Source organism: Alligator mississippiensis, chromosome 1 (genome assembly GCF_030867095.1).
Source record: "Alligator mississippiensis isolate rAllMis1 chromosome 1, rAllMis1, whole genome shotgun sequence".
NCBI classification, from domain to species: domain Eukaryota; kingdom Metazoa; phylum Chordata; order Crocodylia; family Alligatoridae; genus Alligator; species Alligator mississippiensis.
In genome coordinates, this window is record NC_081824.1 from 484176399 (window position 1) to 484193151 (window position 16753).

Genomic DNA, 16753 nt, shown 5'->3' on the forward strand with positions numbered 1-16753 from the left:
GTTTGCGATAAATGCAGGTTTGCTTGTTTGTAGGTGCTATTTTCATTTTGTGAATGTAGACAAGGAAACTCAGTGCAATGAAACTACTGCCACATGAAGGTGGAGTTTCCACGTCAGGAAAAACTAGGTTTCCAGAGACATTGGGTTTGCTTTGCTGCTGGAGAGTAGTACAGTGAAGTTCTTTGTGTAGGAGATTGGTGATCCTGTGATTACGGTGCTGGCTTAAGACTTGGCACTCCCAGGTCTTCTTCTCTGTTTCCCCAGACTCCATGCCTGGCCTTGAAGATGCTTGCTTCTCTCAGTGCCTCCATTCCCCATCTGCAAAATAAAGGGCAACAGTGCTGCCCCTTGCTTTCCACTCCGAGTGGGACAGTATCTGCAAGAGCAGGTAGGGACCAGTGGGAAGAATGCTTCTGATTACAGCGGAGCTGCTGGCGTTCGTTTTGCCAGTGTCAGGACTCCAGGAGTCTCTACGCAGTCCGCAGCAGTGATGCATGCCCGTGCAGCCTCAGGCCTGACATGACTGTGTTGGGCCAGGCGTGGTGCCCGTGCAGAATGGAAAGTGCATTGAGATATTGCTGAGGACTGTAAATACCAGAGGTAATCAGGCTGTGTCTGACATATGCTCAGACACGAGGGCAGCTTCTCCTTCCCTTTCCCCTTATGTACCCTAAGAGTGCCTGCCTGGGTGCTGGCTGGAGCAGCTGTCCTGGGTCCCTTCCCACGTGGCTGAACCTTCCTCCCTCTGTCTGTCTGTCAGTCATGCTCTCTCAGGTGCAGATGCTTTTTTTCTGGTGTAGCTCAGGGAATCGGAATAACCTTCCTCTGCCAGTGCCATTCTGCACTGACCCTCTTGTACAGCTGAAAGTCAGGTTTGGGGCTGGAGAACAGACTGGGACACTAGCCTTGAAGACATGCCTTTCCATGCCTCCATTCACCGCCCCAGGACAGTGTCTCAGGAAGGGGTACCACTGCTCTGCCTCTGACACCGGCCTGTATGTCAGGACCTGGGGTGTCTCACTGCTGTTCACCAAGGACAGTCTCCTATTGGCTAGCACTCATGTGTGAACCAGGAGAGGGCGTGTTTCCTCTCGGGAAAGTGTATGCCGTTCACTGTAGTACCTGGGCAGCGTGAAGGTGCTTTTCACTAGATCAGTGGGGGCCAACCTTTCTGGCCAGCAAGTCCCAGATGAGCCCTGTGCCCTCTCTGACTGTCACTTGAATCCCCTTCTGCCCAACCTGCTACTTTGCTGTGTGCTCCCTGCCTGATCTGCTCGGTTTCCTGCTCCCTCCCTGATTTGCCGTGTGCCATGCACAGGCTGCACATGCCACTTGTGGCAGCTGTGCTGCATGGTGGCCACCCTGCCTTAGACTGTTTGGAGCAGTTTACTTTGCACCAGACTGACAGGTGATGCTGGGGGCTCGATGCAGAAGGTGCCATCTGAGATTGTTGGCTTGTTTGGGCCGGAGGTCAGACTGGATTGGTCAGGCTGACTGTACCGTAAAAGAATAAATATGTCAGTGGTAACAAAATATGCACAACTCGCGTGTGTTGAGAAGGTGACAGAACCCGTGACCGGGAAGGGGTGAGCAGGGAGCAGAGGAGTGAAAACTAGCAGTATTTTCAGTGCTTGATTACTTTCCTGGGCCCCTTAGGACCCTGACTCCCCAAGTGGGAAAAGCTGGCCTAAAGTTATTATGACGCTCTCTTCTGATCCTACGCATACCCTTGGGGTAGTTCCAGCCCTCAGGAGAGCTGTCTTGGGATGTAGCTGGTCAACATTTGGGGGCTTGGGGGTAGGGCAGAAATGCACAAGCCCAGAGCCCTTGACCCAGGTGTGGGAGGCTGCAGAGGATGTGAACTGAGAAGCCCCCACCCGCAGTAGGAGTTCTGAGTCCTAGGCCACAAGGAGCTTGTCAGCATGTCACAGCTCTTCTCTTAGTGTTGTTCAGCTCTGCTCCATCCAAAGGAAGGGCTCCCAGTCCACTCCTGCCTCCCTGTTCCCTCCCCCCTGGCCCTTCCTTGTGCTGCTCATTCACTTCTTGAGTTGAGCGCGTATCGTCCAGCCAGTCTGCGTCTGAACCACTCCCCCACTTGTGAACATGTTGTGTACTGCAGAGGACAGCATGCAAGTTGGGATACGTTGGTGTGCAGGACTGAACACGGTTCCCTATTAGGGATAGGGAGGCAGGGTCACCAAGACTAATGAATCTCTCTGTCTCTCCCTTGCTTTATTTTGTAGGCATCAGTAGTTCTCGTGGGTGTCTCATGATGCTGTGTCGAGCTGCTCTGAGCCCCTGCTTCCACGCCCCTGGACGGTCCCTTCTCTTCTCACCATGGTCCATCGCAGCTATTGCCCGCCCTTGTACGTATCTCAGAGAGCATTCTAGGGCTTGTTTCTAGCAGTGCCAGTTGGGGTGCTCACAGATGTTTAGTTAATGGTATGATTGGATCTGATCTGTGATCTCAATAATCATGCCTCCTGCTGTACCACATGTGTGGCAGGATGTGTGGTTTTGGGGATCAGGGGGCACACCCCAGGCACGCCCTGCTTCTCAGTGCAATGGTTGGGGGACAGCAGGCTCCATCTGCACCCACAAAGGATCCAACAGTCAGTCTGTTTGAGCTCTGTTGTGGTTCTGATACTGCTGCCCATCAGCTGATAGTGCGGTCCACCTGGCCACATATTCATTTTGGGGTGCAATTGAAATGCCACAAAATTATTGTACATTTTGTGTGTGTGTGTGTGTGTGTGTGTGTGTGTAATAGTTTTGTGGTTGGTTTTGTTTTTTGCTGCACCATTACTTGCATGAACATGTGGCTGAGTTGCACTTTATGATGTGATTAATTGATTAATTGTGCCTTAAATATAATGTCTGGCAGGGGCCTCAGTTAACTCCACACTGCAGTTAATGCACTGTTTTCCCTTCATTCAGCTGTGAAGGACAGTGGAATGAATCGCAGCCAAAGAGATCAGTGCAGCTTTCCTTCCTCAGTCCAGTGATAATTCAGCCAGGTGCTGCAGCTATCGCTGTTTTCATTCAGACAGTTAGCAACTCCAGCCAAGAAATCATGTGGCCTCTAAGAATGCTTGTACTTGTTCTGTGCTTTCTGAGGTGACAGTGGGGATCATAAGTCTCCTCATGTGCTGGTTAGGCAGGGAATTCCCTCTTTATCAAACTCTTCTGTAGCTTCAACCTAACTTTCTCCCAGACAAAAGAAAGCATAGTGAGGCAGTTTGATGCCTCTGCTCCCCCTAGACAAAGCATAAGGTTCTGGGGCAGGAGGCCTATAATTGTGTGGATAGGTACAAATGTGAAGATTCTTCATCGCAATCTGAATGCACACGTGGAGGTAATCTGCCTGGCTCTTACCTCTGGGCATGCACGGCTGAGTGTGTTGGTTGCTGTTCTCTGCTGGGCAGACTCCATGCACCAGAAGCCTCAGGCCATGCAGCGGGCACAGATTCCCCCTACTGCAGCTAGACGCTATGCTGAGATGAGCAACAGTGGTAATACTGCAAATCACAGCATGAAGTCTGTAACTAGCAGTGTTTCTAGATTATTGTGCCTGGTCTCTCCAGGCATTTTAAAGTTAGACCTGTTCTACAATACAGAAACTGCAGGGATACCATGACATTTCCTCTCTTCAGTCAGTTAAAATTTGGCTAGAACTTCAGACTTAATTTCCTGACTGTTGCAAAGGGACCACTGGATATTTACAGACTCGACAGCTAGTGAGGATTGTTGTTGCAGCACCATTTAGCTCTGATGTATTTCCAGTGCCCCTTAACACTGTGCTGACCCAGTGGGGTAGTGCTGTTTTAGAGAGAAAAATGCTCCCATTCCCTGCTTCTCTTCTGCCTTAGCCTCATCTAACGGCTGACCCAGCTGGCTGCAGTTTCTGATTTCTATTGAGTCAAGTTGCATGCATCACCAAGCACTATAGCTAAAGCAGTTTCCAAAGCCATCTAAGATATGTAAGAGGCACTCAGCTCAGTAGCTTTTCAACAAGCCTCCTCATCTGTACCTCAGATTCACTGGCCAACATGTTGCTTAGGAATGACTTACGCTCAAGCAGTTATTTGGAGGATGAGTGCATTGAAGTGGCTGGGTGGTAAGCCCTGAGTGTGTGCTATGGACCCCTTAGATTTGGGGAAGGGGAAGTTTTTGGTATGTAAGGGGTGGTGAGAGAGGGGAGGGGTCCATACCTAGGTTCTCCACATTGTGGGTTCTGTGGCTGGGAAGTACAGGCTTTTCTCTAGTCTTCCATGTTGTTTTGAAACCACAGCTCTCCCTGCCCACAACTGGGTGCTGAAGAATGGCTCTGTCCGCTGCTGGAGCAACATCCCATTCATCACTGTGCCACTCAGCCGGACGCACGGCAAGTCGTTTGCTCACCGCAGTGAACTGAAGCACGCTAAGCGGATCGTGGTGAAGCTGGGCAGTGCTGTGGTCACCCGTGGAGATGAGTGTGGATTGGCTCTTGGGCGGCTGGCATCCATTGTTGAGCAGGTAACTTAGTGACTAAGAATGACTTGTGCTTCTCAAGCTGGTTAGTCGGCTTCCCCTTCCAGCTGTAAATTACACCTCAAAACTTCCACACAAACTTCTGCTGCTCTTGTAACAGGGCACAACTGAAAACTGTACTAGAGAGGAAGGGGCAGCAGGGACAGCCTGTGCCTTAATATGTGTAAGGGAAGCCTAGGGGATAAAGCAGAAACCCCAAGGGAGTTTCTGCCCAGTGCAGAGGAGGGAGGAACCATCAGGAAGGGGGGAAGGGTTTTGGACTTTGCTAAAATGGGAAGAGATGATCTTCTGTGCCCCTTTGGATATTGAAAATTACCATGGATTAGAGTCCTAGTGAATGTTGGTCAGGGCATCACGACCTATGACATGTGGATAACTTTGCGCCTGTTCTCTGGGCAAGCAGGTGGTTTTGGGCTTCAGAAATCATTGAGCTTGTGGTACACTCAAACTGTGTAAGGTGGAAGTGGGGGAGGGACATCTTGGCAAGCCGGCAGCTGCCCTGTTCTGGGCCTGATCTCCCTCTTTTCTCCCTGCCTGCAGGTGTCGATGCTTCAGAACCAGGGCCGAGAGATGATGATTGTCACCAGTGGAGCCGTGGCTTTTGGCAAGCAGCGACTGCGCCATGAGATCCTGCTCTCCCAGAGCGTGCGACAGGCCTTGCACTCTGGGCAGAACCAGCTGAAGGACATGGTACATGGTGAAGGCAGGCACCTGGCCTCTGGAGGGATGTGAGGCAGAGGTTGCTCATGTCCCCACCTGTGTGCCAACTGATGGGCCTTCTCTGGTCTTTGCAGGCTATCCCGGTCCTGGAGGCACGAGCTTGTGCAGCTGCTGGGCAGAGTGGACTGATGGCTTTGTATGAGGCCATGTTCACGCAGTACAGCATCTGTGCAGCTCAGGTGAGTAGGTGCACTTATCCCATGATGCATCTTGACAATCCTTCCAGGCTGTTTTATTGCTCTGACTTCTTAGAGTATCTGTGTTGCACTTACTGCCATCCCAGACCTCTGCTGCAGTCCCACTTGTGCAGGGTTGTAATGCAGTGGGAGTGACAGCTGGCACAAGAGCTTGTTCAGCTAAAGGTAACTTAGATCAACTTCTCTACTATAAGTAGGGTGAAATAGCATTGTGTCTAGATTTGTTTTCTAACTGGTGAGATGAGATTAGGGCAAGGACCTAAGGATCACAAACAGAACTGGGACTGCCATGCTAAATGTGGAGAGTACCCATGTGGAGAGTCCCTCTAAAATGGACTGAACATTTAGACAGTCTAATATGGACTGTCTGTTCACTGAAACCTCTCCACTGCATATACAGGCAACCCCTGTTTAGCACTCTTCACTGGTTCCTGAAAAACTGAGCGTTAAGCAAAACTAATGTGAAGCAAAACCGAAAGTTTTAACAACCCAAAACAGCGACCGCAAGTGTTTTTAATGACCCAAGACGGCGACCATAAGCATTATAACAAAACTTGCTGAGCGCTAAGTGGAATCAGGTATCAATTTAAAATGAGCATTATAGTGACTTAGTGCTATGCGAAACAGCGTTAAGCGGGGGTTTCCTGTACCTGGCCATGGACATCTCTAACAGATAGTGGTACACTACTGCTTGGACTACTATAGGAATGTGGGCTTTGTCTGTTTATCTTGGATAGTCTGCAAGGGTTACGCTCAAGTACAGCACAAGCCTGTGTAAACACCTCTAGGTTCTTGTATCAACCACATCCCTGTGGTAGTTGAGATCTTTAAAGCACCATGTCACTCAGGTGACTTCTGCATGTTCTGTGAAGTAGGGTGTGCTAAATTCACTCATGAAATAAGTATCCTGCACTGCAGAGTAAATGCAGCCATGTAGAAATAGGCTGGATTCTGTCCTGGCTGGTGTGCACATGGGTCTTCTGTCCTCATATGCAGAAAAATTAAATTTCTTCTATTTAAAAACACTTGGCTAGTTGTGCAAGCAGAACTCCCAGATGTTCTTCTGGTCAGAGACTTCTGCAGCATTGCATGGTGCCTCCCAGTGCTCATCAGCCAGTTTTCAATGCCTGGTGAGAAAAGAAGGGTGTAAGGCAAAAATCTGCCAGAAAGGCCATGCACAAAGCTCCTGCTGGAAGTCTTTCCTCCTTTCAGATCTTAGTCACCAAGCTGGATTTCCATGATGAGCAGAAACGCCGGAACCTGAATGGGACATTGCACGAGCTGCTGCGAATGAACATTGTCCCCATCATTAACACCAATGACGCTGTTGTTCCACCTCCAGAGCCAAACAGTGATCTGCAGGGGGTAAATGTGGGTAAAGTATTGCAGGGGGCAGATCCGGTCTGTGGCCCTGCTTGGAGCATGAAGGCTTGGCTCACTAACCTCCGCAGGGAAAGCTGCAATGTAAGAACTAAAGAAAAGCATGGCAATGCTGGGGCTGAACAGAGACACGTAGAGCACACCAGAACAATGGGGGCAGCAGAGCAGGGGACACGGTCTGCCATGGCTGGCTTCTGGCAGGGCTCAGTGAGGGAGAAAGGATGGGACGGAGGTATGGGCATGACGTGGTTTGGCTGTTACTTGCTGCATGCCAGTAGTGTGTTCAGTTACCTACCAACAAGGATGGCATCCAGAAAACTTGGCGCTGCATGGAGAAAGCTTCTCAAAGGTGCATGGTAGCACTGATGTGGCTTGTCTTTGTTGGGCATGGCTATGGCTCTGCTTGCTAGCTTCACCCAGGTAGCATTGCTGACCTCTCAATGCATTCCAGGTCATTAGCGTGAAGGATAATGATAGTTTGGCAGCACGACTGGCGGTAGAAATGAAGACCGATCTCCTAATTGTTCTCTCGGACGTGGAAGGTACGTAGTCCTTCAACTTTGACTACACAAGTAGTTTTTTTCCCGTAAAATCCCTACAGAGGTCATAACCTGCAAGATGCATGCTGATGTTAATCTCCTTCACTTTTGCCTGTATATTGTATCCTTATTGTTGTCTGTATATGCTCTCTGTGAGAGTAAACTCTTCAAGGCTAGGACTAGGTGGAGCTCTCCAATGAGTGGAGCCTAGCACTGGATAAAGTACAATGTTTTGCAAAGTGCTGTGTCATCCCCTTTGGATCTCAGGGACAGTGCAATTGAAATTCAGAAACGACGTAGTAAGACAAGAAAGGGCTGTTTGCCCTCTAGAGTTTTGGGATTTCTCTGTAATATTGGTTAAATTATTTTAGATGGGTTGGAAATTACTTCTGTATGTCTGACTGCCAACTTGAGGTTAAAAAATACAGCCTGGGCCACTAGTGTAAAAGTGGGCTGAGGGTCCAACCGGATCCTGCTGTAGCTCCATTAGCATATGAGCTGTCCTTCTGCATTGGAGAGAGTCCAGCGGAAGGCAACAAGACGGTTGGGGGGCTGGGGCACATGACATGTGAGGAGAGGCTGAGGAAACTAAGCTTATTTAGTCTGCAGAAGAGAAGATTATGGCGGGGTTTAATAGCAGCCTTGAACTACCTGCAATGTGGTTCCAAAGGGGATGGATCTGGACCGGTCTCAGTGGGGGCAGATGACCGAACAAGGAGCAATGGTCTCCAGTTGCAGCAAGGGAAGTTTAGGTTACATATTAGGAAGAACTTTCTCATGAGGAGGGTAGTACAGCACTGGAACAGGCTACCCAAAGAGACTGTGGTTACTGTCCTTGGAGGTTTTTAAGACCTGGCTAGACAAAGCCTTGGCTAGGATAAGATGCTTGGGGATGGTCCTGCTTTGAGCAGGCAGTTGGACTAGATGACCTCCTGAGGTCCTTTCCAGCCCTTGTGTTCTACGATTCTGTGATTCTATAATTGTTCGTATTTTAACTCCATCCTGGGGCTCCTGAAGCTTGGCTCAGTGCAAGGTTTTACCACAGTGACAATGGTGTGTATATGTGCCAAGCATAGCATTGCACAGCCCTGGGCCCAAACTCTGATGTGCTGAGACACATTGACCAATAGCTACTGTCCTATCACCTGGTCAGGAGAGCACAGGAGAGGGAGGGCATGATACATTTGCAGAGAGCCTCTTCCATAACCAAGGTGTGATTGGTCACTTTTATCTACCCAGCTTCATTAGAAGTGTGGATTTGATATGGGTGCCTGTTGGCTGATGATGTATGCATGCTTAGGATCCCTGGTGAAACTCGGAGGCTAATCTACTTTAATTTGGGGAGTGGCTGGACAAGTCTGCTCTTCCAGAAAGCATTACCCTTCCTGGGGCTTGCAGACATTGCCAGTTTTAGAGATCCTTGACCCCTTCCCAGATGCTCAGAACTTGTGCCTTTCTATTTTCCAGTTCCTTGATCAGAATTACTGTTTTTTGGCTGAGTGACATGTTCTGTTGTAAACAGTGACCCATTAGGCACTGACTTGCAACCTGTTCACTTTTGCATGATGAAATGTGTTACAGTTCAGGCATGAGCTGTGGCAGTATTGTCTCTGAGTCTTTCAGTGGATGCTTCCTTCTACTGACAATCCTGCACCCGTGTTTGAGTGGAACCGCATCATCCCTTTGCTCTCCAGGCTGTGCCACCCTGTTTACTAGTTGCATTTACCTTTGGCAAGTCCTTCTGCAAACAGCAATTGGTAGTAAAATCAGTGATAGAAAACAGCTCGTGCAAAATACGTATGTATTTAGCACTAGTACTGTTGGGCAGAGAATACAGCTGAACATGAAGCCTGACCTGGCAAGGGCTTTGCCCCAGCCCCCAGCAGGTGGAACCTCTGAGCTTCTGCCCCCTGAGTCTGATTTTCTGGGTTGCTGTCTGGCTGGGGTCCTTGCTTGCCCTGTAAACAAAAGCAATGAATAGTGAACAAAGGTTTGTGCCTGGACTTTTCCATGTTTCTTTGGCGTTGTCAGTTAACCTGCTGGCTAGAGTGTGGTGAGAGTAACCTTCAAACGACAAACGTGTGTTTGTGTCAGGGTCTCACAGAGCCCCAAAGCCACATGTTAACTGTTGGGCTTCCTTATAGCCAGTCTTCACTCAGTCAAATAACTAGAGGTTCCTGCTGTTCACTTTCCAAAAGAGGAAAATATTCTTCCCACAAAGAACAGCCTACCAGTTACAACAGTTGGTGGCCCTTACAGAAAGGGAGAGTGAATGGCCATCTCTAGATGCTTTGCAGCTCGAGTGCTGTAGCTCGTATCCCATAGCCCACTCCATATTGCTGATCCTTCTACTGTCTTTTCAGAAAAAAACCCTAAAATCCATAGCAGATCATGATGCCTTTCCCTCCTGAAGAATTTAGTTTTACGTGTGCCGACTGGTTGGTGCTTGCTAAAATTAAGCAAAGGGCCAATATCAAGTTTTACACTTATGAGAAGTGAAGAGGAAAGATAAAGAGGCTGGAGGTGCTATTAGCGAACTGATTATTTCAAGAAAGAACCCCAGCCCTAATTATGCACTCCCTCCTTGAACAAGTGCCCCCTGCACAGCCCTCACCTTTGCTTCATGCTGGTTAGCTTCTGCATGCACAGATGTGTTCTGTCACTGCAGACTTGCACCAGGGTCATTCCATTGACTTCAGTGGATTTAGGCAAAACTTATCTAACCACAAACCAGGAATTTACTGGATCTGTGCTTCATCCATCATCCTCCACTTGCCTACTGAGCAGGGAATAAGGAGAAGGTCCTGCAGCACAGGCTGCATGCATACATGCAGAGTGCATATCCCTGCGTGTGCTGCTTTAATGATTCTCTAGTGGGTGTTTCTATGGCATTTCTGGTGAGATGGCAGTAAGAGATGCTTAAAGGGGCAGAAAACTAGAAGTCAGTCAACTTAAAATGTCATTTCTTTTTCAAGCAGACTCGTTTGTGTATTCTGCTCTTGTGTCCCCTGGAGCGGTTGGCATTACTTGACCTTTCATTGCTCTTCTTGGAACTATCTCCCACCTGTAGACCTCTGTGAAACATGGTGCTCTGCTGTGTTGTTGGAGGCCATGGCAGTGGTGCCTGTCCCCTCCCTGACTTTGCTAATGTCTTTCCATGTGCAGCTTCATACTGCTCTGTTGCAGGCCTGTCACACTGCAAGCTCATATCCCATTTTCTGTCATCTCTTGCTCCATTGCATCTGCCAACATCACTGCTTCTCAGGCTTCCTGCTATCATTTCAGATATGTTGTCTTTCTCTTTTTTATGCGTTTAGTTCTCTTTCTTTTAAGCTTAACTTTGAAGTTCTTCATTTTTGGGGACAAGCACCTCCTGGTTCAGGCTCACAACCTTGTCCTGAGCTGGGTTTGTTGAGACCTGCACAGGTGTCCTCTTGCAGTGGTAAATGGTCAGTGCCCATACCTTTGTAATGGAGAAGAGCTCCCTAACCCTCCCAGTTCTGTTTCCCTGAACGACGGAGTCCAAAGATATACAGAGCTAACAAATAGATTTGCATTTTAGGACTCTTTGACAGCCCCCCGGGGTCAGATGATGCGAAGCTTATTGACATATTTTACCTGGGAGACCAGCAGTCTGTGACCTTTGGAACCAAATCCCGGGTAGGAATGGGAGGCATGGAAGCCAAGGGAGGAGAAAACTCTAGAGCCTATGTTGCTTGCTTTTCATATGGGAAAAGCAATGTTCTGAAATGCTCTGAGATGCACTTTACCTTTGAGCCTTGCTCTAAGTCTGTTTTCGAACAAACGTGCACATTGCATTGAGTTTAACCCATTCTCTCTGTCTCCTTCCTGTATATAGACGCATTTCTGGCTTCTGAAAGAGGAACTCTGGGGTATTTTAGTCCTTTATCTGCGCATTTGTTCCATTACAGAGAGGTTAATTTCGCTACCGTGCACATGACCTTTTCATTGTTTTTTGGGAACTTTCTCCATCTCCAGTGTTCCTTTTCGTGCAGAGATTTGTTTTTAAATCCCATGCAAAACAGAACATTGGACGTGTCTGCAAGAGAAGCTTACTGCGCAGTAGTGTGTTGGTCAAAAACTGTGCTAATGCGCTGTTGTGCAGTGTTATTAAGCTCTTGTGCAGTAAGCACCACAAAAAACATGCACCAGTGCTACTGCGCAGTAACTAGTTAGTGCTCATTTAGTTAGTACTTCATTAGGTAAGTACTAAACTAAATGCTCAGTATCTAAGCTCATTAATGAACGTATAGACATACCTACCCATTGTGTCCTTTGGTATGGATGTAGTGAGGAGGGGCATCTCCATGATGGGGATGAGCCAGTTCCTAAGGAGGTCTTAAAAGCTGCAGTATTTCCAACTGCTGGAAGGCTCAAGTTCAGTGCCTCTTCAGTAGCTTTATTTAAATAGTTCCAGTTGCATATACAGGTTCAATAAGACCAGGAGAACTTCAGAATCTAAATGCACAAATGGGAAGAGGTATAGAGAAAGGAGTTTTACATTTAATGAAGTCCCAAATGTAACTTTGTGGGGATAGGAAAGCTAAAACAAAATAAATTCCACTGTATGCAAAGTGTGGCTGTCTTCTGGCATGAAGAGCTGGTGGAAAACTGTCCATTGCATAGGAGCACTCAAATTGCCCAAAGCACCAGCTGGGATTGTCAGTACTAGAAAAAAAAAGTAAGTGCGAAGATCCTAGGAATGGGCAAGGTGGGGATGGATTATTGCTGAAATGAAGTGAACTGAGATCAGGGAAATGTCCTGAGAAAATTATGGGATGCCAGATGAGCACCCTACATGTCAGTATATGTGGCGAAAAATCCATAAACCTCTCTATAGTAGTGAGAGACTTTTTAAAGGTGGGTTGGGGGGGTGGGGGGAACGAGAGTCCTGCAGTAGAAGGGGAACGTAATGTAATGAGCATATGGAAAACTCAGTCTCCCAGTCCAGGGGGGTCCTGTGCATCTGCACTGGAGGAGAGCTATAGAGCTAAGGAAGTGGAACTGTAGCTGAAGGATTGAATAGGGTCTGAGAAAGCTTCCTCCTTATATGCACAGCAATAGGAACAGACATACTTACAAATATACTCGTATTGTCTTGCCTGCAGCCCATTTAGGAAAAAAGTGATGGCGAATGGATTCATGTCAGTGTAATAATTTATAAACAATGGTATCTCAGGATAGGGAAGTTTTTGTCAAGAAGTCACTTCTCCAGTTGAAATGATTGCTTTGGAGTCTGGGAAAAGGTGATTCTGTCTTAAAAATTAAGGATCACACATGAGCTGCTTCAAGTAAACGTTGACCCATAGTTTAATTGCATTAAACATCGTAGACATCAGAATTTGTGCTTGGCCACTAAACTGCGGACGGGAGACTCCCACGCTGCCCCGCCCATCTGCAAAGAGTTCCCTGTTCATATCTGCAAAGGTCCCTCCTTTTCATCCCTCTTTCAAACTCTCCTTTGACATGAAGTGTACAAGAACTCAGAAGCAGTTGGGCGGGCAGCGGGCTAAGGCTGCTATCCCAGATCAGCAATATTGTCTCATCATTTCCTTTTGTTACCCATCTGCCTGTTCAACATGCTGAGTCCTTTTCCCAAGCAGCTTACAGTTTTTCCATGTTTGAATAGCACCTAGCATAGGGCACTTAGTAATAGACACTGAGGAAACATGTGGAAAGGGTGTGAACCCAAAAATGAAAAAAATAGAAGGCCTCAGATTAACAAACTGTATGTGGTATGGCCATGTCAGAACACGCATTCTTGCATGCAAAAGGAAACTGAAAGGCAAGACAGCGATCCAGCCCCAGTGAGACTGGTGTAAAGGAGTACAGCACATGAGGTAAATTGGGGAGGGAAATCAAAGAACTAAAATCACTTTGAAGAGCCATTACCAAAGAGATAGAAACAGTACCCAATCCTTCAAGATCTGAAGCTGGAGACCCTCAGAAAATCACTGGTGTCACTGGACTTCAGGGGGGTAATTTAGGAAGGTAAGGACATAGAAATCAGGTTTATTGTCTATGATGGTGCCTAGGAACCAAGCAAGAACAGGCTGTCATTATGCTGGGCACAGGACAGACAGCAGCAGACAGTCTCGAGAGTCAGCTCTTCATCCTTCTTCCTTGTCACCGCCATCACCTCGGTATGTGCTGTTTCAGAATTGACAGTTCCAAATTACCAAAGATGAGAGGATAAAATCCAAGAATTGTGGAGGAAGGATGTGGCTGAACTTTTGACAGATGTGCTGCCCATCATTAAATCACCTGCTGGTTTTTGGTTGGGCAGCGATGCCTTAAAGGCATGTCCAGCGGTGCTGAGAACAGACACCAGTGACCCTTCTGCTGGCAGGAAAAGTGGTGGAAGCCCAAAGTTAAAAAAGGGACTCCAGACACCTGGATGAGTATGACACGATGGGGACAAACCAGCAGAGCTCTTGTGAAGGAAAACGGTCTCTTCCGCTCAGCACAATGCTTGCTGTTGTGTGTCAACGAAATAGCGGTGCAGGAAAAGTTACTATTATGATTTGTATCTTCAAAAAGCCTCTGTCAGCATGCTGTCAGGCATTTCTTTCTTATTCTGGGCCTTGGCTAGATTCCAGCCCACAAAATTTAGCAGGAATAAATGATCTATTTTCAACCTGGGTTAGCCTGTGGTAGCTCCTACACTGTGTTTGTATGCTCCCAAAGGTGTGTGAGGAGATGGTTCCTGTCATGAAGGATTTACAATCTAAAATACTACAATGAAGCAGGGATAATCTCTGAAAGAAGATGCTTGCTTGGCATGAAGATTTTTTTCCCCCAGTGTTTGCTTTCTTCCTTCTAGGTAAAGGCCGCTCTGTGGGCCCTCCAAGGGGGCACTTCTGTGGTCATTGCAAATGGGACGCACCCAAAGATCTCTGGCCACGTCATCACGGACATTGTGGAAGGGAAAAAAGTTGGCACCTTTTTTTCAGAAGTGAAACCTGCAGGTAAGCTGGTATGCGGGGCAGTTTGGAGATGAGGACTGAGTGAAGGGCTGAAGGTTTCTGGCATCTCTAAACCAATGGTGGCAGATGCCAGGGAGAGCATGGCAAGGGATGGATCACTCTAGATCTACCTTGTAACATATGCTGTCTGTCTCCTGCCACTGTCAGAAACAGACGACTGGGCTAGATGGACAGTTGGTCTGACCTGGCATATGTGGGTGACTGGTGCCTCCTGAGACTGGGGGGGATGACAGTGGGTGACAGTGTCGGTGGCAGGGTGGCGAGCAGCGACTGCCCACAGAAGCTGGCAGCAGCGGTGGGGTGGGGACGAGCAGGACTGCCCACAGAAGCCAGCGGTGGCGGCCAGTCTCAGGGGACAGGGGGCACGTGCCCCCCCGTGCCCCCCCACCAGTCACCTATGCTGGCATGGCACTTCTCGCATTCTTTGTAGATATTGGGGTTTGGGGAAGGCTTCCTAGGGGGATGAAGATGGGTTACAACTTTATCTATAGCTGTAAGAAACTGACAAAAATGTACTTTGTGAGGCTAGCAGATCATTTTTAAAAGATGTGTATCCATCTGTAGGGTCTGTAGCTGTGCTGCGGCAGTGTGCCTGCTGGCCTCCTGGGGCTAAGGCTGTGGGTTCAAGACCCCTGGTTTCCTGGGCCAGAGGGCATCTGAGGTGTGTGTCCTATCCTGAGCAACACAAATGATCAGGGGCCTGGGAGATGAGACTTATGAGGAGAGGCTGAAAGAAACTCAGGAGAAGAGAAGATTGAAGGGGGATTTGATAAGTCTTTAAATACCTGAAGGGCAATTACTGAGAGGATGGAGATAGGCTTTTCCCTTTGGCCATGGGGGACAGGACTAGGGGCAATGGCCTCAAGCTACAGCAGAGGAAATTTCTGACTGTGAGGTGGTCAAGAGTTGGAATAGGCTGCCTAGAGAAGTCGTAGACTCTCTATCCATGGAAGTTTTCAAGAGTACTTTGGACAGACACTTGCCTGGGATGGTTTAGTCAGCGATGATCCTACCCTGAGCAGATGACCTTGTGAGTTTCCTTCCAGCCCTACTTTCCCATGGTCCTATGATCTGATAGAGTCCCTTGCATGCTCCTTGTACGACCACTGATGGGCTATAATTAAATTGTCTTTCAACCTTTCTTTAGTGAGTTAAAAAAACTGAACTCCTTAAACTTCTCATCTTAAGGCACACTTTTGTAGAGTGTAAATCATTTCTGTAGCTGTTCTCTGGACCTTCTGCCATTTTCTCTTATCCGTATAAGATGGAGACACCAGAACTTCCATACGGGGTTGGAAAGTTACCTTGGCACGGCATTGGTAAGACCAAGATCTCTTTCTAATCCTACTTGGTGGTCTCCTCATAGTACATCAAAGCATTGTGTTAGCTGGCTATCCCAAAACCTTGAGCTTGGGAGTGAATGTTCAGTTTGCCTTCTGCAGCAACACCTGAGCCTTTTTCAGAGCTACTGCTTTTCAGACTACAATCCTCTTTTCCTATAGATACAATCTATGTTCTCTGTTCCTATGTCTTTGAAAAAGATATGTTGCCTTTTAGGTGATCAGATCTCTTTAGTATTGACTTATCCTTCTTTTTTGCTATCCCATGTGTCTGAGAGAGAGTCATTCCTTGGACATGAATGTATTATTTCTAGACGCTGATTTAAAAATAATTGAACGAGAGTGGACTGAGAACCAATCCCAGCAGTGCCCCAAAGAGATATACTGTATTAACTGAGAATTCCTTTTTTGAGCTCTGAAAGTTGTGCCTTGCCTATTTTAATAGTGGTCTTTGTAGTTGTGATGGCTTAAGGAATATGAGAGAAGCTAGATTTGTTTTGGCAATTTCTTAATGGAACAACTCAGTAGTAGGAAGAGATGTTAGACAAACATTTTAGGTACAAATGCTAGTTTGTCTGACTTCTTTCCCAAATAGAGTAAACTATCTTGGCCTGCCCGTGGTTTGTACCTCCTGCACTGTACACTTGGTCCTACTCCTCTCCTAGTGCTGGGAATGATCTTAGGAGTCCAGGCTATCTCCTTACTCTAACCACTGCTAACAGATTGCACTACTGTGGATGAAGACCTAGGCCAAAAAGTGACAGGAGGGAGTATAGAAGTCCTCTGCAGGTACTTGGAATGACAGAGATCATTTGGGGAGGGCCAAAGGATTGTGAAGAGCCTGAGATATTGGGTTGTGGGGTTAGAGGAGACGAGGAAGAAGCTGAGAACAAAGGTATCCTCATGGGTCAGCTACACTGACATAGTGTATCTGGGTCTGCACAAGAGAGCAGGGAGATGGTCAGAGGAGGAACACATCAGGAAAGGTGGATATGCTCCCGGCTCTTAACGTTTTTGTTTATGGTTTTTGTCTGTTTACA

The 16753-nt window shown here is 47.6% G+C and overlaps 1 protein-coding gene across 1 annotated transcript in view; it reads left to right on the plus strand.

Annotated features, from left to right (window-relative positions):
• The window catches only part of LOC132249276 (delta-1-pyrroline-5-carboxylate synthase-like), a 31508-nt gene that overhangs the window by 5698 nt on the left and 9057 nt on the right, over positions 1-16753 (plus strand). Inside the window, exons 2-10 of the mRNA XM_059723908.1 lie at positions 265-388; positions 2244-2366; positions 4292-4515; positions 5071-5220; positions 5325-5429; positions 6660-6812; positions 7279-7369; positions 10929-11077; positions 14211-14355. Of these exons, the coding sequence (XP_059579891.1) occupies positions 286-388; positions 2244-2366; positions 4292-4515; positions 5071-5220; positions 5325-5429; positions 6660-6812; positions 7279-7369; positions 10929-11077; positions 14211-14355 (1243 nt within the window). The 5' untranslated portion in view covers positions 265-285. The remainder of the gene's footprint in view (positions 1-264; positions 389-2243; positions 2367-4291; positions 4516-5070; positions 5221-5324; positions 5430-6659; positions 6813-7278; positions 7370-10928; positions 11078-14210; positions 14356-16753) is intronic.